The 27,663-nt window shown below is 39.6% G+C and overlaps 1 protein-coding gene across 1 annotated transcript; it reads left to right on the top strand.

Moving 5' to 3' along the window:
* Positions 1-1,445: 1,445 nt before the first annotated feature.
* Positions 1,446-14,691, top strand: LOC125228023 (aquaporin-like). Its single transcript, XM_048132461.1, has 6 exons — positions 1,446-1,568; positions 4,345-4,514; positions 5,018-5,233; positions 10,320-10,457; positions 11,262-11,342; positions 13,877-14,691. Exons 1-6 carry the CDS (start codon positions 1,529-1,531, stop codon positions 14,039-14,041), a joined length of 810 nt encoding a protein of 269 aa, XP_047988418.1. The 5' UTR covers positions 1,446-1,528; the 3' UTR covers positions 14,042-14,691.
* Positions 14,692-27,663: the final 12,972 nt, after the last annotated feature.

The raw sequence follows: 27,663 nt of genomic DNA, 5'->3' as shown, positions 1-27,663 counted from the left end.
AGTTCCTTACAAACCTTTCGCTTTCTCGGGTATCAACATAATTATACTGACAACCGATCTGGCCTAGTCGGTAGTGACGGTTCGAATCCCGGTAAGGGCATTTATTTGTGTGATATGCACAGATATTTGTTCCTGAGGCCTATAATATTTATTTAATATTCGCATGTGCGGTTAAACAACCCCTAGAAAAAACAAGTAACTATTGTTAAATAACGCGGAAACGCATAATTCAAAAACAGTTGTTGAACGCTGCATATTCTGATCACTCCATAGACAATGAGTTCACGGAGAATCTAATCTCCTTAAATAGAGTGTGAAAATTAGCGTATCTCACTGCTGTCTCAACTAATGTCGCTGAAAATCTCAAACGAATCGCGAGGCCGTGTAAACAGACTTATAACTCAAGATAACGTGTTTCGATAGACACCTGCCATTTGTCGTGTGTGTGGTGAGGTGAAAATCCGTCATATAGTCAGGAAACACATTAAATAAAGAAAATTGACCGTGAACAAAAATAAAAACAACGCGGTGACCCCAAAGTATAAAGCCCTATGGTGAAAAAGTTTGGAAGTATCCATGGTACGAAGTAGATGTTCAGTGTGTGCAAAGTTTTGACTTCGAGAAGAGAATTATAACTTAAAGTGGCTACCCCAAACCATAAGGCCATAAGAGGAAGAAGTTTAGAGGTATCCATGGTACTAATAAGTATAATTTCAGTGTGTGATGCATACTGATCTTACGATATGAAGCCATAGGGTAAAACAAGTACTCAAGGAACCTAATTACAGTAATCCTACACCTTGTAATAACTCTATAAAAAAGACGTTGGTATAAATAGTTCACAAGATTGAAACCGACACAATTCACTGGAAACGTCATTCAATAGTTATTTGTTTTACAAGGTTGGCAAAGTTGTTGTTTAACCGAACGTGCCAATATTGTTACCCGAGCAAGCGAAAGATTTCTATATTGAACCGCGAGCGTAGCGAGTGGTTCAAAAAAGTGGAATCTTGAGCGTTGCGAGGGTTTCAAGGTACTTAGGTTAAACAAACTTTGCCGCCGAGTGAAACACAACATTTTTCACCACACCAACACAAACAAAACACTGACTATAAAACATCAAACCAAATCAGATCCAACAATCTATTCAATATTTATGATTCAAAATAATGATTTGTAGGTAAATTCTACCAGCCAGCTCGAAGCATCAAGTTAAAATTTGTATGAAATTAATTTGCACTCTTGTGGATAAAATGCAATTTTGCTATCCGTTTTCGAATAGGAAAATTGATCTTTAGCAGTTAGTGTGGTGAAAAATAATTTACTAAGTATCGTGTACAATTTTTTATTGATTTAATCTACAACGCCTGTACGCCTACACCACCCCCACGCCACGCCCTTTATGGGATACAGGCGTGATTGTATGTTGTTGTTGTATGTTAATCTACAAGTGTGTAGTGAGTGATAGATTAGTTTTGATTTAATCTAAAAAGTGATAGTGGAAAAGGAACAGAAAGAGTCTGAAATTATGTCTCTGTCATCACAGGATGTCTCCGCACCGCGGCGCAGTAAGTACGATACATTTTTACGTTTTTTTTAAATGTATATTTTTCCGAGCAAAAAATTGACTTTTTGTTTCTTGCTATATGAGCGCTTTTACGGGTTATTGGTATGAAGATACCTACATTTTCGTCCATTATCAAAAATAGAGGAACATTGCACAAGACACCAGGCCGTTAATCTGTTTAATAAATTACCATTAGAATTAAAAACTATTAACAACTATAGAGTGTTCAAACATAAATTAAAGCAGTTTTTATTGAGAGGGTGTTTTTATTCCATAGATGAAATATTTGATTTTGGTTTGTCGTAAGTGTTGATTCGTCTGTTTTTGTTTACTATCATATTAAGTTTTGTTTTTCATTGATTAAGTGTTCAGTTTGTATAGGTAGTTATATCTAAGATTTGTAAGATTTTGTTGTCTTATCTGTCATGTAAGTACTTTTTTATATGTTTAGAATATGTTCAGACACAATGTTATATTGTTTATGAAATAAAGTACTATGACTACAATCAAACTCTTCCTCTTGGTAAGCAAATAGTGGGATCTTTGACATAGATCCAAATTTATGTCAAAGATTATCCCACTTGTGTATATGTGTCCAAACACATATATTACATGGCATGAAAGAGTGCTAATATCATAGATTAAATATAACAAGATCATACCATCCCATACATTAAAATGCGACCGCCTAAGACCGCGCTTACACTCCACCACACATAGATGGCGCCACAAAAAAAATGTCTTGTAGCTTTCGATTATACTTGTAGATGGCGTTAAGTGTCACTTTTGACATAGATTTACGGCTCGGAATTGACACTTAATGCCAATCTACAAATAATCGGTGGCAACAAGGCATTTTGTGTGGCGCCATCTATGTGTGGTGGAGTGTAAGCGCGTTCGTAGGCGGTCGCATTTTAATGTATGGGATGGTATGATCTTGTTATATTTAATTTATGCTAATATCAATGAAAGTTTGCAATGCCAATCATACCCGTTGCGGTGGGACAGCTACATTATCCGATCCGATATCGGATGTAGGACCGATATCCTATACATTAAGGACGCCGTCGTTGATTTTTCCCTTTGAAATCCTTCCGACATCCGATATCGGATCGGATAATGTGAAAACACACTCTAGGTATTAAATATCCACAACTTTAACGTATAAGGAATAAAGTCGTGTGTACATATTTTATACTTTTTCCCCTCACTAACTCGGAAACACGTGTTTTGTTCTTTAATATCAGCGGGTAAAAACGCATTTTATCCACTAGTGAGTAAAGTGATTTGACCTTGAATAAAGTCAAAATAACTGCTTAAAAATTGATAAAAGTAGGTGAATATAGTAATAAAGATGATTTACCACCTGTGGAAGCAGTGATAAACGCATTTTTTGCGTTGCAGTTTCCTCGCTATAGTGAGGGGAAAAGTTTTGTGTTACACTCGGGTGCAAATGTATTTTACTTCTCGTGTGTAAAAAAACTCGCAAGTTCAGGATTCTATTCTCGAACCACTCGCTTCGCTCGTGGTTCAACTATAGAATCCTTTCACTTGCTCGTTTTTCTATTCCACACTCGGCGTTAAAATACAACTTTGCCCCCTTGTATAACAAATAACTATTTTTATGTTAAGTGCTAGTAGACAGTCTTACGCTGCTTACACGCGACTTGAATATCAATTTTGCGAGCGAAGTTTTAAAACAAACAATATAAAACAACGACAGTGAATTCAGGCCCACTGATTCAAAACGGTAAATACCTAATATATTGTTTGTTATTTGATAAATAATCATGTCAAGATAATCTCGGTGTCTTGAACTGAACGAAGGATTCTTAAGTAGGCCATTGTCACTCAACATTTGTATTATGTAAATACAAGGGAGTGGGTAAATAATGTCTTCAGCGATTTAGTAACTTTAGAATCATATCAATATTTTGTTTTCGCGACACGTACCTATCAATGTACCTATTCTTCTTTTTCATTCTATATGATTGGATTGGATTCATTTTTATGGATTGTTTTCTATTACCAAAGAGGATCGAGTATTATAGGGAGTTACTGTCGAAGTAAAATGTGTAATCACAGTTCATAGACTGCCATCTCTTGACGCTTAAAACTTTTGAACCTCAGTTTTGACAATTTGGCCCATATTCTTAGCTTGATATGTTTTAAAATGTCAAATAATAATATTAATATTAGAGCCGTCTAGCTGAGCGTACCCCAAAGGTGTAATGCCATCTAGGCCACCGTACCTTTTTCTGTATGGTACCTGATGGTACTGAGGTACGTTTTTTTCTTAGACTTTATCTGTCTATGCGGAGTTATACAGAGTGGGGCCTGTAACAAAGGCGAAGAATTGAACTGTAGGCTATTCTCCTTATACTGATCAACATTTGTTCAGTGACTTTTAAAAATTATGAAGTCTTTAAATTTTTATTTTTTCATACAAAATAAATATTAGCTTCAATGTACGCCATTATTGTTGTCATTGACGTTGTCTGTCACACTTTAGACTTAACAGAATTCGCAGTACATTACCTCTTAGAAAAAACTTTCAAGGGTGATAAAAATCAAAATACAAGTTATTTTTAAAAGTCGCCGAACAAATGTTGATCAGTATAAGGAGAATAGTCTAGAGTTCAATTCTTCGCCTTTGTTGCAGGCCCCACTCTGTATATGTCTTTGCTATTACTAATAACTTCCCTTTAATGTGATTTAGGGGAATTAGATAACGTATGACATTAGGTACTTTCAAGTCTTTTAACCTAACTTTGTAGCAAAAAGCCGCTGGAGTTGCGGTCTCGACTACACAGCGCGAGGAGTTCTGCTAGCGGAATGGGCGGGTACTGCGTTGCTTGTGCTCCTCAGCTGTTTGCCAGCGTGCGCCGGCGCACCGATGTACGTGTGTGCAGCTGCTGCAGGTCTCGCTGTGGCACTATTAGTCCAGGTATCTCACTCTCTATTATCTATATTTTCATAGAACTATATAAGGAAATAAAGGAGGCTTACGACATCTAGCGTCAAGTAACGGAACTACCAGTATTGCTATTTGTCAATAGATGTCACGACAAACAAAAGTCTACTACTGATACTTTTGCTACTCGAGACTAGATGACGCTTGACCGCTAGACTACAGGGAATAGGTCTTTAATTTATGATTAGGTATATCTAATAACTGATAGGTACTTCAAAAAATATTTATCAGAGAAAAAATAAAAAAGGTTATATATGTCTCCGGCAGGACTTGAACCCGCATAGCTGCACACCGGGCAACTACTCTTAAACAATTGGACTACAGAAGTCACGCGGGTCTCTCGCATCAAACCTTTCCATTCTTTTCCTTATGTAAACATAGGAGAGAGAGGGAAACGTTAACGGACGTTTCTGCTTGTTAAGAATTTGTTTAATTCATAACTGATAAGTTTATATTTTTTTAACTTTTTTTTGCAGTGCTTCGACCACATCTCCGGTGCCATGTTTAATCCTACCGTCCTCCTAGCAGCGATGCTAGCCCGGCGCGTGGCGCCCAGCCTAGGCGCTGGCATGTTTGGCGCCCAACTACTGGGCGCCGCGACGGGCTCCGGTGTATTACATCTCCTGGCACCAGTGTCTAATGCCACTGATCTGTGTATGACACTGCCTATGGATACCCTATCGGTGTACAAGGTAAGAACTTTAGTGTTTCATCATTTACATGCTTCTGAACCGTTTTGATTGGTGCGTGGCGCCGTGATGTTTGTCGCCCAAACATGTCGCCGCGACGTGCACGGGTGTACCCCATCTCCTGGCGCCCGAGTCTAACGCCACTGATTTGTGTCTGACATTGCCTGTGTACAAGATAAGAACTTTAGTGTTTCGATTTCATCTGCATGCTCAACCGTTTTGTTTGGGGCGTGGCGCCCAGGAAGTCGGATTTTTTTAAAATTTTTCACATTGCATATAATCAGTAAGTCGACATAGGATCTGTGCTCAAATAACGCAACCCAAGTGCGTTGAACTGATAATATTAGTAGCCCGTGGAAAAAAGCTCGGTTTTCTACTAAAAATTGTTTTGCAATAATTTAATCTCAGCAGATTTCGAAAAATGACTAAGCAGTGGCTGATAAATAAATGTTATTATAGTTTAAATGATTTTTTTAATGACAATTATACTGATGAGAGTTTTGAATGATTCACGGTTATTTTCATTAGACTTATATTGACCGGGATATAAAAAAAAAACCGCTGACACTGACGGACGTGTCTTTAGATAAATTTTCACAATTTTATTTATTTTTATAGTATTTTTATCGCCGTTCTTGGTTTTTGTGGTTCAGTTTTTGTGTATTTCTTACGCTACATTAAATCATGTACAATAACGAACTGTTATACAATCTAAATACACGGATACGGAAATGAACTGTCAAACGGCGATAAGTGCATTGTGAAATTTGTGAAAATGATAACAAGGTCACGCACCAAAGCGGCACAAAGAAACGCACGCCCACCATCCCCGTCCGCCTCGTCCAGCTCCCCGTCCGCATCGTCGTCGGGCGACGAGTTCGCCACAGCGCCCGACACCGACGGGTCCAGCGACGAGAGCGGGCCGCCGCCGCCGCCGCCACCACCACCTGCGCGACGAGGGCGGCCACCGCTGCCGGCACGCTTGGGGCCTGCGGGACATCCTGCCCCGCCCACGGCTCCCGCTGCCGGTGGTGTAGTGCGTCGCATGACATGGACTCGACAAATAAACGAGAATGTCATGCGCGCCTATTACGGGGCCACAGAGGGGGGAACTCGGCTATCCGCGTACCGTTCTAGAATGCTGCCTCTGTTTCAGGCACTCGAGCCATCCACCACCGTATCGGAGCAGCGTCTATCGGATCAGGTGCGCGTCATTCAGCGGTCAAAGCGGTTGGATGACGCCACACTTGATCGGCTTCGCCAGGAGGCTCTCGCTGCTCGCGCGGACCCCGCCTCGGGGCGGGATTTGCCCGCCATGTCGCCGGACCCGGTGCCCGAACCCGACCTGGCACCGGAGGCGCCGCGGGTTGATTCCGGTAACGACGGCGGGGACTTCGCGAGTCAGAGCGTGAGTGAGCCTGCTAATGAGCAACTGAGGAGGTCTTTGGAAGAGGCGATTACGCAGTATCGCTCCACAAACAATCCTAGGCCACGATTACCACGTCTGCCTATGAATAGACGCAATCTAGCGTTAATGGGAGCCTTAAACGCTTTACTAGAGCCATTTATACGGACTAGTAAAGATCTAGCTGATACACACTCGATCATGTACTGCGGAGCCATCGCGGCGTGCCGTGTTGCTCGAGTCAAGTTTCCGGACGCTGACCGTGCAACTAGGACCGTCGGAGGTGTCCCTGCATGGCAAGTACGGATCGAGCGTCGTATCAACTCGTTTAGGACTCTCATTGCAAAGCTGATCTGCTTCAGAGGGGGTAATAATCGCCCCCGAGTAATGCGCTTTGTGAACCAGGCGTTCGCGGGGACGGACATCAGGCCCCGCGACTATTTGGCCAATGTCACAGAGCGCATCGACTTCCTGAAGCAGAAAGTCTATGCATGGGCAAGCCGTATTCGCCGCTACAGAAAGCGTGTGGACCGATTCCAGCAGAATCGTCTTTTTCAAAGCGACCAAAGGAAAGTATACCGAAGGTGGGAGGAAACCGACCCTCGTGTGTCTGATGTGCGGCTGCCGGATGCTACTGCCATGTCTGATTTCTGGCGTAGCATCTGGTCGGTGCCCGTCGAACACACGGAGGGTGAGTGGATGACCGTTGTCGAACGCGAGTGCGAGAACATCGAACCTATGGGGGCTATCACCATCAGCCCCGACGACGTAAGTTGTGCTGTCCGTACGGCCCAGAACTGGAAAAGTCCTGGACCGGACGGATTGCACAACTTCTGGCTAAAATGGTTTCGATGCTCGCACTCGCGTTTGGCAACGCAATTTCAACAAGCCCTCGATCTTGGTTCTCTCCCACCTTCCCTAACAACTGGTGTTACTTTCCTGCTCTATAAGTCCGGTAGTACCACGGAAGCAAAAAACTACAGACCCATTACGTGCTTGCCTACACTGTACAAGCTCCTTACTTCCATTTTGAGAGCAAAAATTAACGCGCATATTGTCGCTAACAACATTCTGGCTCCCGCTCAAAATGGATGTAGGGTTGGGTCCCGTGGTACTAAAGAGCTCCTCCTCATAGACATGACCATCTGCCAACAAGTTCGGCGGAACAAGGGGGTCATCTCGGCCGCTTGGATTGACTATAAGAAGGCCTATGATTCGGTGCCTCATTCATGGCTGAGAAGGGTATTGGAGCTGTATAAACTTGATGCAGCTTTAATATCCTTCCTGGCTGCATGTATGAGGCAGTGGACCACAGTCCTTCGTCAACCAGGAGGCAGTGATGACCCCCCTGGCCCGCAGGACTTCATAAGGATTGAGCGAGGAATATTCCAGGGTGACAGTTTGAGTCCATTATGGTTCTGCCTAGCTCTGAATCCCCTCAGCACGCTGCTGAAGGATTCTGGGCTAGGTTGCCGGCTTCGGAGAGAGGGTGAAGTCATCTCTCACCTTCTGTACATGGACGATCTCAAACTATTTGCACCGAACACCCAAGATCTGATGGTGCTATTGAAAACCACAGAAGTTTTCAGTACCGCCATCAGAATGGAGTTTGGTGTCGATAAGTGTGCGGTCATGCATGTACAGCGGGGGAGGTTGTAAATTCAGAAAATTTACAACTTTCTGAGACGATGTCGTTCAGATCTATCTCTGAATCAGAAACCTATAAGTACCTTGGTATGTCACAGTCGTTGGGTATTGAGGATGTTGGCATTAGACGGTCGGTGAAGGAGCGCTTTTTCAGTCGGCTCACAAAAGTCCTTAACAGTCTTTTGTCAGGAGGCAACAAAGTGCGCGCCTTTAACGCCTGGGTAATGCCTCTACTCACATACTCCTTTGGCATACTACGGTGGACCCAGACTGAGCTGGACGCCCTGGATCGGAGGGTCCGCTCACTGCTTACCACACACCGTATGTTACACCCACGCTCGTCTGTTATGAGATTGTACATCCCACGGAAGTGTGGAGGTCGAGGCTTCCTAAACGCCAAAGATCTCCACAACCGTGAGGTGTACAATCTCAGGAATTACTTCCTTAACAACGAGTGCGGGATGCATCGTGATGTGGTGGCAGTGGACGGAAACCTCACGCCGCTCTCCTTGGCGAAACAGAACTGGCGCAAACCTGTGGTACTAAGTACTGCGGACCGCAAGGCGGTATGGGAGAGCAAGCAGCTACACGGGCGGTTCTACAAGGCCCTCACGGGACCCGATGTAGATCTGCTCGCATCGGTGAACTGGTTACGATTCGGGGACCTCTTCGGAGAAACCGAGGGTTTTGCCTGTGCAATTGCGGACGAAGTTATGATGACGAACAACTACCGGAAATATATCCTGAAGGACGGTACGGTCGACATTTGTCGGGCATGCCGCCGTCCCGGAGAGTCACTCAGGCATATCATTTCCGGTTGTTCTCATCTTGCTAACGGCGAGTACTTGCACAGACATAATCTCGTAGCCAGGATTATTCACCAGCAACTTGCTCTTCAATATGGCCTTGTGGACCGCGAAGTACCGTACTACAAGTACTTACCTGCGCCGGTTCTCGAAAATGGTCGTGCCACGCTCTATTGGGATCGATCTATTATCACTGACAGGACTATTGTAGCCAATAAGCCTGACATTGTGATAATAGATCGACTGCAACGTTGGCAGTGCTCGTTGACATCACCATCCCCCATGATGAGAATCTCGTGAAAGCCGAGAAGGACAAGTCCAGTAAGTACCTAGACTTGGCTCACGAGATAACCGCCATGTGGGATGTTGAATCAACGATCATTGTTCCGATAGTCGTTTCAGCGAACGGTCTCATAGCGAAGAGTCTCGACCAACATCTTAAGAGACTCTCGCTAGGTGGCTGGATCAAGGGCCAGATGCAGAAGGCGGTGATCTTGGACACAGCGCGGATAGTCCGACGGTTCCTCTCTCTGCAGCCCTAACCACCGGCAGCTTGGGCTCTGCCCCGCTGCTGGCGGCACCCTAGGTTAGGTTTTTTATAATGTGTTTATATATTTTGTATTGTTTTGTATGTGGTTTTGTATTTTACTTTTATAATCATATTATAAAACCTAGCCTAAGAATTAAAATGAATAAAGAAATTTTAATTTTTAGTTGAGTAATTTAGTAGATTTGTGGACCTAATGTGTGTATACCAGCGTGGTAGGGTTTGGAGGATAATATTATGAGCTATATACCTGCAACCATTGTAACCTAAACTCAACACACAGTAAAATATTTCATTTCATTTCATTTCATTTAATAGAAATTAAATTGTGGCGTAGGCGAGAGGTTGACAACCTGTCACTGCAATGTCACTAATTCGTTTCTTCAACCCCCTATTGGCCAAGAGTTGCACTGAAACTCGAGTATGTTATTACCTAGTTTCATGTGCTCTGCCTACCCCATTATGGGATACAAGCATGATTGTATGTACTTATGTATGTAATAGAAATATTAAACAAGTAGTTAACATAATTAACCTCCATATATTTGAATGTCAGTTTCGTTTTCTTTCAACCCCTTATTTGCCAGGAGTGGCACTGAAGCTTTGGTAGTTTCGTGTGCTCTGCCTACCCCTTTATGGGATACAGGCGTGATTGTATGTATGTATGTATATTTGAATTTACAGGCGGTGTGCATCGAAGCTATCCTAGGTGGGTTACTGGCGCTAGCAAACATGGCATCGTGGGACCCTCGGAATAGACTGCTAGCAGACTCCTGGCCGCTACGAATAGGTTTCATCGTCGCCGGCCTTTCCATAATCGCGGTATGATCTTTAGCAATTTTATATTTATTTCTGGTAGTTCTCCCAAGTTAATATCAAATAGGTACGTGTGTCTTTTTTGTTAGGGCTACTCTAACAATTTTAACTATAAAACTCCCGTGAGACTCAACCTATTTAAAAATATTTTAAGCGGGTTACTCACGTATTAAGTCGATATAGCGTTCGACATGTTTCGATCCAATTTTCGAGGATCTTTCTCAAGAGTAGCAACCCCGCCTTTACGTGTCGAGAGCGCGACGCATACTGCTACTCTAACAATCTCGTAATTCCTTCAGTGGCCTATTTCACCACGGTGACATTGATAATCCTGTGCCTATTTCTGGGTCGATAAATAACATTGTTACTCAGCGTCAATATTTCCTTGTTGAACAGGCAATGAACGACGAAGTGTCACTGTTGGGTGACAATTGTCACAGTGGTTAGACAGGCTGTGGAAGTAGTAGTGGGAATGCTTTATTTAGGTAAGGTAGTAAACCACCTGACTGTACATCCAATTATTAGTTATTTTACATACATTAGACTTATATTGACCGGGATATAGACCGTGATTACCTTTTTGATTTTTGTCGAGCTCCCGATATTTCGACACAGTTGCATGCATCATGATCACGGAAAACGAGAGAAAAAAAAAGAGTTTTCCGTGATCATGATGCACGCAACTGCGTCGAAATATCGGGAGCTCGACAAAAATCAAAAAGGTAATCACGGTCTATATCCCGGTCAATATAAGTCTAATGAAAATAACCATGAATCATTCAAAACTCTTATTTTACATACATTTTCCAGGGTCCTCTGACGGGTGCCAGCATGAATGCAGCTCGCAGCTTCGGGCCTGCTCTATGGAGCGGCAACTGGAAGCACCATTGGGTAAGAATAAACACAAAAAAAATGCCTTTTGTTAATTTTTTTATAGTTTCTGAAGCTGGTAACACAAAACCCTGGTGACTTACAGTTTTACGATTGGTCATTGTGAAAGCCCGGAGAGACCAACCGACGCCTTGGGCATTTTCGCGAGAACAATCACCATTCACCAATAATATTTATTCTATGGTGGGTAAATTTTATGTTTTTCCTACTGAGAATCACAAGCCCTTTCGATCCAGGACAAAAATCAAGAAAAAAAATAAAGGTCTCAAAATTTTCTATTATTTTGCATACTTTCCACTTTGTAGCCGTTGTATATAAAATGAGAAAAAGAAGGGGCTCATGATTCAAAGTAGGAAAAATATTTTGAAACCTATTTAGAAAAAAAAAAAGATTTTGAATCTTTTTTCGCGAAAATGCTTTTTTGCTGTCGCCTGAAAATACACTCGGGTGCAAAGAAATCGGACCACCCCTGCATTTTTAACATTTCTTCAATTTCTGTAAAAACTGTAAGCAAGACCGCGATATGTTATATACCAAATGAAACCTAAGGTTTTCCTCTACAAATCCATATGCTTTTCAAAAGTTTCTGTCCAACACTTTCAGTTTTTCAGAGCTTCGAACGTTGCTGCCCTAAAAATGCTTACATGGAGTAAAACGTATGCCTAACGGGAAAATTGTGGTTCCAAGGAAAATCAGGAAAACTGAAAACAATTTTCAGCTTTTCAGTAATGTGTATTGCCTCCTCTAGCCTTACGATAAGCAATCATGCGGTTTTTCATCGACCTTATCCATTTTACCTTGACTTCTTGAGGGAAGCCCGCCCATTCTTCTTCAATTGCATACCGCAGCTCCACTAAGGTTTCAGGGGCGGGAAATCTGGCCCGGACTCTTCTTTTCAGTTTGTCCCATAGGTGTTCGAACTGGTTCAGGTCTGGACTTCGTGCTGGACAATCCATAACCCCGATGCCGACCTCCTCCAGGTACTCCTTACTGAACCGGGCCGTATGTGGTCGAGCGTTATCTTGCATCAGGATAAACTTGTCGCCGATTTAACCCGCGAATGGGACCACGTGTTCATACAGGACTTCCTCAATGTACCGACGAACAGTCAAACCACCCGGATTCGGCATGGTACCTGGCCCTGTGATGAAAACAATGTCCGTCTTCGCTTCCAAGGAAATGCCTCCCCAGACCATTATTGATCCTCCACCATAGACAACAAGTTCCTCGATGCAGCATTGAGAAAACAGCTCTCCAGGCCTTCGGTAGACTTGTGCCCGTCCATCATTACCGAATAAAGTTATCCTGCATTCGCCGGAAGAAAGTACGGTCCTCCATTGCTGGAGCGTCCAACCTTCATGTTCCTGAGCATAGACGCGTCGTGCAATTCGGTGGTATGTGGGGAGTTTTCGGCCATTTGCAGGTCTGTGTGCTATCAATTTCTTTTCTTTTAGTCGTCTTCTAACAGTCCATCGGCTGACACAAACAGTGCGGGTCTTTTAAAGCTTTTGCTGGACCTGAACATCGTTCAGTCGACAATTTCTTAGAGAGGTAACAACGATAAATGGGTCATCTCTCTCTGAAGTACAGCGAGTTCTGCCTGTTTCGGGTCTTCTGGAGAGCGTATGGTCCTTTTGAAATCTCGTGACACACACGTTGACCTGAAGACTTCCATAAATTCAGTTAGCGAGCCACTTCACGCTGACTAAGCCCACTTTGCAACAATTGCAACAGGGCAACTGCTTGACCAGCTTCAGTCTCAGTGATATCCATTTTTTTTCAGTTTTTCAGGTCAATTTGATGAGACCAGTATTCAGGAAGACGTATCAATTACGAAGGATGCATAAACAATGGTAATTACGGGTTTTATGACCAATGGCAAGTGCTCAATTAGGGCAAGCGTCATAGAGAAAATTGGAGGGGGGTGATTTCCCCGCCCACATTTTACCCAATATTCACCCCACCACAAACTGTCGGTGTCATTTCATAGGGCAGAAAATTACCTATCACGTGGTATTAAAATTTTTGAGGTAGGACTTACACTTTTTACAGAAATGGGAAAAAATGTAAAAATGCTGGGGTGGTCCGATTTCTTTGCACCCGAGTGTATTTCAGTTCTCTTTTAGTTTTATGAATTACAAAAAATTGCCATCTCTATTACCGATCGAAAGTGTGTACGTGTACCCACTTCATACATATTTTTATCAGTATTGTAACAGCAATTCCCGTCAACTTTTTACAATGCCACGTCAGCAAATTTTAATTGATCCTATTTCGTTACCAACATTTAGTAATATAATTCGACTTTCGTAAGATATATACAGGATAATTGTTATAATTAAGAAAATATAGATACTAGAGTACCTTAATGACGAAATAAAACTTAATAAAATCTCAATTCATCAACAAAATCTTGGTAACAAAATAGGAATTAATAAAAACAAATTTAACTTTTCTCTTAATTTTTGTACAAACTTTTCGAGAACTGCTGGTAAATTGTACTTCTACAGAATATAAAATTTTCCATTCTACAGGTATACTGGGTGGGTCCCCTAAGCGGTTCTATCCTGTGCACGCTCATCTACCGCCGAATATGGGCAGTGGACGGACTGCAGCCGGCGCGCGCGGCGCCCGACCTCACCGCAGCGTTGCCGCTTCCAGCGTTAGGGCGAGAGTCGAAGACGCATTATTCTGTTTGAATCTTAAACATATAAGGTTTTTCATAGTCGACAGTGCCGACATCTAACGTCAATTAACGGAATTAAAATTACTGCTACTTGTCAGTAGATGTCGCAACGAAGGGAAAGTCTAATGCTCAACGATTTTTAGCTAATAACTAGATTAATAGGTATAAGGTTAGGTACCTTAGGTACTCCATTTTTAATTCGTTCATATACAAAACAACATTAGAATAAAAATCACACTTAATTTTTAACGGCTTTTCAGTTTGTCCACACCTGGCGTTAGTCTAAGGTAAGTTGGCAAAAAAAGGGTTTCACAAACAGCCTCGCCTGTGAAACTCTTTTTTAAACGTCATCCTTCGATGACGAAATTATGACGTTACCACGTTTACTTACACAGGCGGCGCTAACAAAATCATTACCAACTTATTTTAGCCTGACTCTAGCAGACGTCTTAGCCATCCCTAAAAACACTGAAGTCTACAGTTCAATTCCTTCGAACGTTGAAATATAAATGCTTCAAGCGCCATCTCTCGACGAGTAGAAGTACAAGTAGAGTTATATTTTTTACTAGGTGGCGCTACTAATGCAATACTGGTAAAATATTTATTTTTATTATAAAACATGGAATTTCTCATTAAAGAAAATTACTACTAATAAAGAAATATTTCATTTGTTCTTATAAAACATAAAAACACGCAAAAATATTTGGGGAATATACGATTTTGGCCACTTCCAGGCTGCGAACAGCGCCATCTAATTTTAAGCCTAAAAGGCCCGTACATTTCAGGGGTACATATGCTTTTTTGTGTGGGCTTTTTCAGTGCAGTATTCGGTTCGGCGGTGACGACCGGTCTGGCTCAGTCGGTAGTGACCCTGCCTGCTAAGCGCGGTCCGGGGTTCGAATCCCGGTAAGGGCATTTATTTGTGTGATGAACACAGATATTTGTTCCTGAGTCATGGATGTTTTCTATGTATATAAGTATGTATTTATCTAATTAAGTATGTATATCGTCGCTTAGCACCCATAGTACAAGCTTTGCTTAGTTTGGGGCTAAGTTGATGTGTGTTAGGTGTCCCCAATATTTATTATTATTCATTAAATCGTTCCTGATTTTACTGAAAACATAGTTCGTTTGAATCGACACTTGGTAATCGGCCTAATTATTGGACGCTGTTCCAAACTGCGCCACAAAACTGAAAATTTTCTTCTACTTTTTCCTCAGTTTCTAGAAAATCTACAAAAATCTATGCCTTTTCTATAGAAGCAAGATTTTTCTAGTATCTTTAGTATAAAGTACAAATTACGTAACAATAATAAGCGAGTGACCGCGTAACGGCGATAAGCGATAACCTCTCAAACAGATACTTTAATATGCGTCTATGTGCCTTTATTGTTTTAAATCGGTAAATGACCTAGCGAGATACCATTCAAGTTTTGTCAATGGAGCGTTGAGAAATCCTACATACAGCGTGTGTATTCCATACGGGCGAATATCTTAATAACGATTAGTATCGGACCCAAGGAGCTTAACTATATGTTTTCTTTTTGAATAGACGAGATTTTTTTTTCATACATAATAATTCAGCACGCAATGTATTACGTCCACATCAATTAGCGTACCTACCTAATTGTCATTACGACATTACGTTTATGTCATGTGGAATTAAGTTGGATGTACACCACATTGCCGCTTGGTCAGATGAAAAAAAATTAATTACTCTTAATTAATAACACTTTTTAACAAAATAATTATCCTATACGATTCGTTTGATCAGATACTATAACTGGATACATTATTCGCCCGTATGGAATCCACACGCGGTATAAATTTTTTTAGAAAGTTTACGAGAATGCTTCATTTTTAAGTTAATTTAAGCCACTATAGATTGAAAACTAATGAATATATTTTAATAATTATAATTTTAAATAACTTACAATAGTCCATTGTTTGCGAACCAATAGTTGGTACAGTGAAAAAGTTGCATGGAGGAGCGGGGGGAGCAATCAAAGATGGCGAGTTTCAATCCGGAACAGAAATGTATGGACAGTTTTCTGTCAGCGTCATAAGGCTAAAACGAAATCTCTACGGACTCTACGCAGCCACTGTATTTTTATTTAAACTAATCTATGTAACCTATATGACTCTCACACATCTATTATCATTTATAATTACCATTTGACCACACAGAAAACGCCGCGTTGAAAAGCGGCGGCAAACTCCACACGGCCCGGCCGCCCGCGATCCGCGATAACCCGGGACATAATTATCACCTCTTAAAATAACTTCATCGCTGCAATCTTAGCACATTCCTACAACCTGTATAACAAATACGAACATTGTAATTAGACTAGCGTATCATAGCCTACCTACCTGTGTGCAGTGGCGGCTGGTAGGTAGACTATGATACAGTATTGCAAATTTCTGCTATGCAATACTGAGCAAAAAGAAACCTATCTTAACATTAGGTACTTCACTAGTAATCAATTTTAGGCAAGCCGGTGGGAAACGGCTTGTATGGACCAGCCGGTGCTGCTACCTACTGCTTTAATTGTCCGCGTTGAAAGATTTCCTTATACATACATATTTAACTACGAGGCTATTATAGTTATTTGTTATACAAGGGGGCAAAGTTGTATTTTAACGCCGAGTGTGGAATTGAAAAACGAGCAAGTGAAAGGATTCTATAGTTGAATCACGAGCGAAGCGAGTGGTTCGAGAATAGAATCCTGAACTTGCGAGTTTTTTAACACACGAGAAGTAAAATACATTTGCACCCGAGTGTAACACAAAACTTTTCCCCTCACTATAGCGAGGAAACTACAACACAAAAAATGCGTTTATCACTGCTTCCATTAGTTCCACAGGTGGTAAATCATCTTTATTACTAGATTCACCTATTTTTATCAATTTTAAAGCAGTTAATTTGACTTTATTCAAGGTCAAATTATTTTACCCACTAGTGGATTTTGTGGTGGTTTTTACCCGCTGGTATTAAAGGACAAAACACGTGTTTCCGAGCTAGTGAGGGGAAAAATTTATAAAGTAGAAAAGTGTCTTACCTACTCTGGGTACGTAGCCGAATGGCACAAACGCTCACGAAACGAAACGCTAGTAGATATCTATCTCTATCGCTCTTGCGTATTGGCGCGACAGAGTCAGACTACCTTTCGAGGCGTTTCGTTTTCGTTTCGCGTCGCAGAAATGCCATTCGGCTACGGCACCAGGTGTCTCTGTCTCGGTTCTGCAATTTAAGCGGAGATAGGGTTAATATGTGTAGGATTTTTGCGCGTATTATAGGAACACGGATCTTGTATATACAATATTATCTTCAAGCAAATTTCAGACTTTTCGTGTTTGCTGGCTGGCTGGAAACATTTTTATCAAAATAAGAAAAAAAGGTGGTATAAGGTAGGTAGAGTATATAGGTACCCTTTTTCTCTTATTTCAGCTAAGTAAAATCCATACTAATATTATAAATGGGAAAGTGTGTGAGTCTGTTTGTTTGTCCGTCTTTCACGGCAAAACGGAGCGACGGATTGACGTCATTGACGTGATTTTTTAAGTGGAGATAGTTGAAGGGATGGAAAGTGACATAGGATACCTTTTGTCTCTTTCTAACGCGAGCAAAGCTGCGGGAAAAAGCTAGTTATGTATAAATGAACGAACAATATGACTTATTTTCTAAGTGACAAACTACATTCTGCTCACGCGCGTGCCATCATTACAATACTATACCAACTCCGTGTCATTCACAAAGACCGTTCCCTTAATTAGTATTGCCATACCTTTTAAAAGGATAGATTTGTCAATTTCAGCGTCATCTTGGATGACATGATATCTATTTGCAAGTCAATCACTTCCTATTGCTAATGAACTTATTAATAATAATAATGATTATTAATGAAGTCCGATTATGTCAACATAATCAACATATCCCTGTCGTCACTGCGTCAAAACGTTTGGGACCATGAATTTAGAGACTTTAGGGTGGATACGAGTAGATTCCATATTTCCAAGAAAAAGAAAAACCCTACACTTCAGGCACGCCGCACGAAACGAAAGGAAAGACAAATAAAAATTCGAAATCTGTCTCTGAAAACTTTTAAACTTTTGAGCGACATATTAAAGCATTTTAATTTCCATTTTTGCGGCGTTTGTAGACTTTGATGACGTCGATGGATCAGTTTATAATACCTAGTGCCGTATGGCATTTCAACAACGCGAAACGAAAACGAAACGGCTCTGTCGCGCCAATACGCGAGAGCGATAGAGATAGATATCTACGAGCGTTTCGTTTCGTGAGCGTTTCTGCCATTCGACTACGTACACTAGTAGGGATCTACAAGAATAACTTAAACAGCTTAGCAAATACTTAAACAAATCACAGTTCACTAGGTCTAACGATTCACGTCAAGACATATCTAATAGTCTATAAACAGTAATGAAATACAAATTTTATCTGTTCCTATTAGTGCTAACAAGTTTATTACTATTTTATCTGTTAATGTTACATCGTATCTAATGTGTTTGTCGAACTGTGAAAATAAACAGTAATTAGCAAAGCGGAAGATTGCGTTTTACAATATAGCATGACATATAATTTACATTAAATTTTAAAACAATGTTAAGGTACGTCAAATAAGCTCTAGATACGATAATGGATCGGATTATCAGACAACTCAGTGTTAAAAGTGAAGTTTTTGTTCGAATGACACACGTAACTGGCACTGAAGCTTTAGTAGTTTCATGTGTTCTGCCTACCCTTTTACCCATAAAACATACAATACATACAATCACGCCTGTATCCCAATACAGGCGTGATTGTATGTTGTATGTTGTTGAGACACGTAATTCACACATATTATATCCAATCTATATCGCATCTAGAGCTAATATTTGACATATCTTAAAGTTCGAATATGAACCGTAACTATGTCGTTGTAGTCCAATTAAAGATTTCCTAAGTGCTATGGCTCAATAGGACCATATAATACAGACAAAATAGCGTATCCCTGAAATTTATGGGCCTTTTAGGCTTTAGTGAATAGGCGCTGTTTTGCAGCCACTTCCAGGGGCCCGTTTCTCGAAAGGTACAAGCCTTGTATTACAAGTGTGTTTCCATGACAACCCATACAATTTGACAGTTCGCGCACTTGTAATACAAGGCTTGTACCTTTCGAGAAACATGCCCCAGGCTGCACATATTTAAGGAAAACATGTGAAAAGTTACAAATGTTTGCCGTTCTCCAGACAATGCTGACAATTTAATACAAAGCCAACAATATATGTAAATAACTAAACAATGGACTTTTGATAACAGGCTTTAAAACCTTGATTTAGTGTCTAGATAATATTCAAAGTAAATTTTATGAGAGGTTTGTTTTTTGACTTTCACAACATAAGGTAGAAGTCACATGCTTTTTTTTACTAGTGGCAAGAATAATTTATTATTAAATAATTTATTTACAATCTTTATACTTAGAATCGTACCTCCATTTTTAGCGCCATCTATTGAATACTATCATAACTACACTGATTATGTACATTTTTTTTTTTCAAAATGTGTATTTAGTATTATGATATTAAAATAAATAAGCATGTCATTAGTTCTTATAAAACATAAAAACACGCAAAAATATTTGGGGAAAATATGATTTTAGCCACTTCCAGACTACGAAACAGCGTCATCTAGTTTTAAGCCTAAAAAGCCCATACATTACCGGGGTACCTCCGCTTTTTTGTTTTTGTCTGCCCCGTTATTATATGGTCCTTGGTACCTCAATGTACCTTATCTACCATAGATTGTACATTTGGCTGTATATCCTGAGAAGAATTGGCGACTAATTAAGGACACGTAATGATTAATGAGGACGAACGGAAGGGACTTATTGAAGATGAGGATGAGTATAATTGTCCTGAAAAAGTCGCCTTTTTATTTTCAAATAAACCGGCCAAGAGCGTGTCGGGCCACGCTCAGTGTAGGGTTCCGTATTTTTGTCAAAAACTACTGAACCTATCAAGTTCAAAATAATTTTCCTCGAAAGTCTTTATAAAGTTCTACTTTTGCAATTTTTTCATATTTTTTAAACATATAATTCAAAAGTTAGAGGGGGGGGCACACTTTTTTTTTTCCTTTAGGAGCGATTATTTCCACACACACGTTGGGGTTGGAATGAAAAAAAATCAACAATCAATCAAACAAATCACTTTACATGTAGGGGGGGTACCCTAAACCCTAACAAAACCAACTGAGGGGGACTGAAATCTTCTCGAGGCTGAGGCGTAGGGTTAGAGCCGGCGTAACTTTATTTGACGTTCATATGCGCATTGTAATATGCCTACTTGAAAAATAAATATTTCATTTGATATTTTTCATTTTCAAAACATTTTTTACCACTTTTTATTTTACCACTTTGTCGGTGTGATTGATATACATATAGATACCAAATTTCAACTTTCTAGTGCTAACGGTCACTGAGATTCTCCGCGGACGGACGGACGGATGGACGGACAGACAGACATGGCGAAACTATAAAGTTCCTTGTTGACTACGGAACCCTAAAAAACAAGTTGAGTAGAGCTAGCTTGAGATGATAGATGTTAATATTGTCTTTGGTTACCGCGATAGTTACTCATGAAATAAAACTATGAAAACGGATTTATATCGTACGCGATACGCGATTCGAAACGTCGGGATGAATTGTAAATTCATTATACGTAATGAATTTACAATTCATCCCGACGTTTAGAACACTGAAAGAATGCTGTAAAGTGTTCGAAAAGTCGGAATGAATTGAAAATTCGTTATACGCGATATAATCCGTTTCCATAGTTTTATTTCATGATAGATGTTATTCTCTACATACTGTCTGTGTCTCTCTCTTTTTCTTTCTCTCTCTCTCTGATGTAAATCTTAAGAAATCACTGGTAATAAATTTGACTGTGACGACATTTTGATAATATTTCTGTGGGTGCTAAGCGACGAAACAATACTTAAATAGATAAATACAATACTTATGTATGTACATAGAAAACATCCATGACTTAGGAACAAATATTGATTTGAATTTTATCGTTCAATTTTTATTGGTGTAGTCTAGTGAAGGAGAAAATTTTAATAAGTTATTTTTTTATACACTAAAAGGTATATTAGGTGATACTGATACATATGTGTTTTATTATGCTCTAATAATATGTACATATAAAAACAATTGTAATAGGCTAACCATAAGTACGAATCATCTCTCAGAAACAATGTGGCATGACTATTTAGTTAATTAGTTATTACAGATCTTCTAAAAAAAGACAGTAGGTAAGTATATTTTTTTTGTCGACGGATTCTGAGTTCCCATCGAAGCGAAATACAACTGCACGAAAAATATATTCGGGTCCAGTAGGCTTAGCACATGATTGCCGCGAGAGTATGTCACCACGAGATAAATCACACGTCTTCTTCTAAATGTATTAATGACATACGAGTAAGGACGGGTAGTCTAACTCGCGGCGACATATTCTCGCGGCAATCATGTGCTAACCCTGCAGATGTCACATGATGATGTCACATCTGTATTTTGGTAAATGTGTAATTAAGTATTAATATTTGCTGACAAGTCAGGCCAGATGTTCGCCTTACTTTTGTAAAAATATTTGAAAAAAAATCTATAACCTCCTCCTTTTTAGCGCCATCTTTTCGAGTATTTTTTTTTTCTATATCTAGTCAAAGACATATGTAACTCCGTATAGACAGATAAAGTCTAAGAAATAAAACGTACCTCAGAACCATACAGAAAAAGGTACGGTGGCATTTGCCCACCTTTGGGGACACTCGGCTAGATGGCACTAATATTTACATTTACATTTGTCATTTTAAAACATATGAAGCTAATAATGTGGGCCAAATTGTCAAAACTGAGGTTCAAAAGTTTTAAGCCTGTGTCGAGAGATGGCAGTCTATGCACTGTGATTAGGTACACATTTTACTTTGACAGTAACTCTATAATACTCGATCCTCTTTGATATAGTGTATAACTATTATTTCTATTAGGGTCGGTACTATTTTCTCTTAGGGTCGGTGAGAGCAGATTGCAGAACTCATGTTGCCACGCCAAACCGATCTTAAAAGAGACCTTCCCTCAATTTATAATTCATAAAAATTTAAAAAACACAAAATTTAAGCAATCGTGGCTTTTTACTGCGTTATTAAAGTCTACTAGTCACTGGTACTGGATAGAGCTAGAATAAAATTAAAATTTTGAAAAAATCCCCGACCGCGACATAGTGGACCGATTTTCATGAAACATGGCTAAGAACACTCCCGACTAACTCAGCTTTCAAACAAAAAAAAAAACTAAATCTAAATCGGTTCATCCGTTCGGGAGCCCATAGACAGGCACACACAGACAGACAGACCGACATACAAACAGATAAACAGACAGACACGTCAAACTTATAACACCCGTCGTTTTTGCGTCGGGGATTAAAAAAATGAAAGTATTATTTATTTCTTATACAAAAATGGTATTGTCAAAGTTATCCTCGACTGAGGCCGAATACATAAAAGCTTGGAGGAGGATCGATTGGAATTAAAAAAAAGTTAATAAACTGAAATAAATGTCATATACTTACAAAGAAAAAACTTGGAGGCCTTGGTCATTTTTTCTTTGTATATGACATTTATTTCAGTTTATAATTAAAATAGTAGTACTAAAAATACAAATTAAATTATTTTCTATGAGGATAATTTAATTTGTTCTAAGAAAAAAAAGTTTGTCAAAAGTGTCGCGCTCGCAATCGTAATTTGCTTTTCGTTTCTACCCTTACGAACTCAAAAATAAAATACCACATACACCCTATACATTAGAATGAGTCTGTTTGTCCGTCTTTCACGGTAAAACGGGGCGGAGCGACGAACTGGCGTCGTTGAAGGGATGGAGAGTGACATAGGCTACTTTTTGTCTCTTTCCAACCCCCCATTTCCCAATGATGGGGGGTGGAAATTTATATGAAGCATTCTGCATTTTTCAAATTTTAAAAAAGCGAAGCCGCGAACAGAAGCTAGTCTTTGATATTTCTAAGCATGTCTAATTATTTAGGTACTAATTAATGTCTTGACCTTGGCGTTGAGTTGTATCACTAGATTCACTAGCACCTTTGCGAATTTTCATGGCAGGTCACCAAAGGGTACAACCACAGAACTTAATTTAGATAGAAGAAACAAATTCATATATTTGTATAGGGGCCGAGCGTGTCAAATTTTGTACTGAAGTTGATTCTTGCCTGTAATTATAAATATGTCTCAGGCTCTTGATTGTTCATAATTTTTGTGTTGTTGCAATTGAATATCACGTAACGAGGCATTTTTTATGTTTTGGTTGACTTCAACTTACAAAAATTGACGCCCGAAAGCTGCAAGCTGCGAGTAAAGACGGACAACTCAGTGGATTTCACTGAGTTCATTTGACACGCTAAGTAGATACATTTGCTTGATCTATGGTATATATGACATCTGTGGGTACAACCGTGTCGAAAACGCCAAGGTGAGTGCTAACCGATTTTTCGCTTCGACACGCCAATCGAGTTTACTTATAGGATTCTGGTTAATTTGTGCTGAATAACTTCCTTTCTAGGAGATTGGGTGTGCACCCAACCGTCACCTGCACATAGGTAGACGGTAGACAGCGTTGCCAACCGAAATAGCAGGCCACTTTATTTTCTAGAAGGTTCTAAGTATAGATGTATGTTCAATTTCACTTTGCCAGGCAGGCAGGTGGACCAAAATGTAGACAGAATGGTGACCGTTTTCGGATGTAAGAAGCGCCTGGCATCCAAAAACCCAAGAAGGGTGCACTGAGAGAAATTTGCATTGTGAATTTAACAAGTTCGAGTTGTTGCGGTTTATCCCTTTGAATCAGCCAAACGTATGTTTAAAACAATATGTGTCAGGTTGTTTTTATAAAATCGACTTGTTGATTCAAATATATTGCCGATTCAAATGACAAGTAGCTTGTTGTTTGAACCAAAGAGCACGTAGGCGCTATTTTAACCAAAAAACTTGTTGAACGAACATGAAAACTGGTTGTATTTTCTCTCAGTGTGGACATTAGACAAACTGCGGGGCACCTCTGAATGAGACTAGGATCAACCAGGATAAGTGGCGTACACGAAAGGAGGCCTATGCTCAGTGACTCCTCGGACACTGGCGATCAAATATATGAAAGAGGCGCTTTCCTAGCACACAGTCTAAGCTCGTGTAGGTGAACGCGTACTATGCTTGTATGAGTGAAATATGACAGATCGACTGTTCGCGTTTCTGACAGGCGGTAACTGTGAGGTAACCGAGAGGGGTGGGCGGCACTTTCAGCGGGGAGCGGGAGTAGCCATAATGTACGATAGTACTCTTTATTATACTGTGGCTCAGTGACGATACAGACCTCGCACCATCAGACTTTCATTTGTTTAGAGCCCTGAAACGACATTTGCGGAGTAAACAATTCAATGATTTCCATGATATACAGGTGAAGTTGAACAACTTTTTCGAGGCACAGCCATCAGAGTTCTGGGCGAAAGGCATCCAAACTTTGCCGGATCGTTGGCAAGAAGTCATAGATGCTAATGGTGATTACATCATCGACTAAGTTTTTTGTATTGTAATAATAATAAAAAATATAAAACGTAAACCAATGTCTCATTACTTTTGTGCCAACCCAATACATTTAGTTCCTCTTTGATAAGATTACTAAAGTTACACAATTTATAAGATACAGTGCGGCCACTTTGGACATTTCCGGTGTCTCTGATAAGAACACGGTGTATGGTATCTGATAGTTTACTCTGGACATACAGGTCTATTCTAATATACTCTGATATCAAAATGTTATTTTAATATTTTGATGAAAATGTCAGTTTTGACGATTACCAATTGTGACGATCCGATAATCTCGTTTCGTACAAACCTATGCATGCATAAATATAATCGTTATTTTCATTCCAAGTAGAAACATCATTCAAAACATCGGTAGCAAGAGTTCTAGGAAAACAGGTCGGAACTCGTCTTGGCGTCAGGCGATGGTGCGCAACCAATCACGATCGAGATGAGCGCGTCGGCGCTGGAGGGTGCGCTTCGGATGCCCATATATGGTAATACAAGCGAGCAATGCCGTCGGGGCTCCGGGGGGACGCTAGCGTGGCAGGTTCGGGCGGGGCCGTCACCCGAGCGGGCTATATAAGCCAGTACACGGGGCGCAGGGGAACATTCAGGAACGAGTCGCGGGTCGAAGCAGCCACGGGGAGATCTCTCCAAAGATAAGAAGGAGTCATGTGAGTTCTTTAATATTTATCACTGTTTTTCTTTGTGGTTTCATTATGATGTTCTATTGTGCTTTGTTATATGACTATTTTGTGATACTTTGAAACATAACTGAGTTATTAGGGGTTTTATTATACACTTAGAATAATTTATGGATTTTAAATAATTCTCTGATATTCTAGAGCATATTATATTATAATTTTATTACAATGCTTATTGCATATTTTCTGTGTTTGAGATCCAAGGGTCTTACATTAATTCCAAGGAATGCTGAAGCAAACTAAATTATTTTGTATGAGAACTTATTACAATGTTAATTATATGGTTATCTGTACAAGCTTTTGCTTTAATTGGACTAAGGTTCTAAACAACTTCAGAAAAACAATGCTTAACTGCATGTTTTTGTGTTTGAGATCCAAGGGTCTTACTTTAAGTCCAAGGAGTTCTGAAGCAAACTAAATGATATTTTATGTGTTAATTATATGGTTATTCTGTACAAGCTTTTGCTTTTAAATGAACTAAGGTTCTTAATCAACTTCAGAAAATGCTGAAGCCAATTATATTTTATTTATTCTTCAGAAATAAAAGATTATTTTTATTTCTTTATACGTGATATTATATTTTTATTATTTATTATATCTGTAGAATGAGCTGCTAATGGGGACTATATCTTTGGAGGTTTAATTGCTGAAGTATATGGGATAGCTGGGTTTTGAGAAGCTTAGGGACTAGGTTCTGTCGGGAATGCCAGTTTGAATTAAATATTTTTATTTCGGATTTGTTTTTGATAAATTAAAGAGACTCAGGTCTTTTCTCTTGCTAGTTGGCATTGAAGTTATGATGCTTGTTTGGGCAGGAGGTCCAGGCTTGAGTATATCAGCTAAGCGTAACGTGACAGTTGAGGCAAGTCTTGTATAGCAATGCGTACGAGCTTACCACATACAATGATGGCCATTAAATGGAATGTTCTTGTTCAAATATAGTAATTGTAGTCTTCATTTGTCGATATGTTGGAGGAGAGTCTGGGGTTCTATGGTTTATAAAGTTCAAAATTTTTAAGAGAACCGGTTGATAGGTTCACATTCCAGAAAAGATGATTCTAAGAAAGGATCCAAGGCCTGGCATTTTAGATGATAGAATAGGCGACCTTACCTCATGCGCAAACCAGGAGGTATTTGCCTAAATAAAGCCCTGAACACAAAATAAAACAAAGGGTTCTTGGAATTCTTGAATTGCTGAGAGTTTTCCTTTAATTATCTTTGAATAGTATTAATAGTGAAGTTGTATTCTCATTTTCGCTGATTCTCACTGATAACATAAAATAGAAATAATAGAAATAGAATTCCAATTTCGCATTCGATTCGAAGAAAGAATTGAATTGGCAAATAGCTTTACGTTGATGGTCAGAGCTTAGTATGTATTACCGACTATGTATTGTAATTCATACTAGGACGCGTTGGGGATAAAACACCTTTAAAAATAAAATTCCTAAAAATTTGACTAATAAATTGAATTTTTCACCTTAATTATTGTATTTTATTTCTTTCTACTTCACAAAGTGTATATTTGACTATGAGAATTGAAAGAATATGTTGGTTGTAATTGCTCTATAAAATAAATTATGTATCGGTACTCATCTATAGGGAATATCAGAATAGCGGAAACTATTATTACATTGGAGGTAGAATTTCTAAATGTTAGGGGAATATCTGGTGTGTTGAAACTTCCTACACTTGAGAAAAGGATTTGGTTACTTCGTACAACTTAGGCGTCCTTCCTCTACTAAACGATCACATTTTATTATTTTTCTTATGGCCAATCGTTTTAAATGCAGAACAAAACAAACAAAATAAATTGGGATTAAATTTAGGGGTAGTTCTTAAGCTTAATGGGTCTTGGGTTGTTAAATATATGGGGTGCTTATGGTAGAGTATAGGGTAGGGTAGGTAGGTCACCTTTTGACCGTTACAATCTGGTGCCGCGACCAGCACGGGCTATTTGTGATCAGGACGGGCATTTGTATGCCATGTTGCGGTTGTTTGCCACATTAGAATGTTGTTAGCTTCATTTGTTTACATTTGTTCATGTCTTTGTTTTACTTAAGAGTGTATTTGTTTTGTTTTGCAAGTGACATGTTTTAATGTCACAATTTGTTGCAGTGAAAAAGGACTCAAGTTGTAGTTTCAACTCATTGTATTAAGTTTGAGTAGTTTTGATTATACGCATCTTATTTATATACAGTGAGACTATAAATTGATTACTAACCTTACAGCATTCAACGGGTTTGAAGACAATAAATGGTGATTGACCATTTTCTTTCCACATATCAC

Source organism: Leguminivora glycinivorella, chromosome 7 (genome assembly GCF_023078275.1).
Source record: "Leguminivora glycinivorella isolate SPB_JAAS2020 chromosome 7, LegGlyc_1.1, whole genome shotgun sequence".
Classification (NCBI taxonomy): Eukaryota; Metazoa; Arthropoda; class Insecta; order Lepidoptera; family Tortricidae; genus Leguminivora; species Leguminivora glycinivorella.
Note: the sequence above shows the minus strand (reverse complement) of the source record. Positions and strands in the feature narration are given on the sequence as shown.

Coding starts and splice junctions, on each gene's coding strand:
- LOC125228023 (XM_048132461.1), top strand. CDS start 1,529: ATGTCTCTGTCATCACAGGATGTCTCCGCACCGCGGCGCA. Junction 1,569..4,344: donor TGTCTCCGCACCGCGGCGCA/GTAAGTACGATA, acceptor CTAACTTTGTAG/CAAAAAGCCGCTGGAGTTGC. Junction 5,234..10,319: donor ATACCCTATCGGTGTACAAG/GTAAGAACTTTA, acceptor TTGAATTTACAG/GCGGTGTGCATCGAAGCTAT.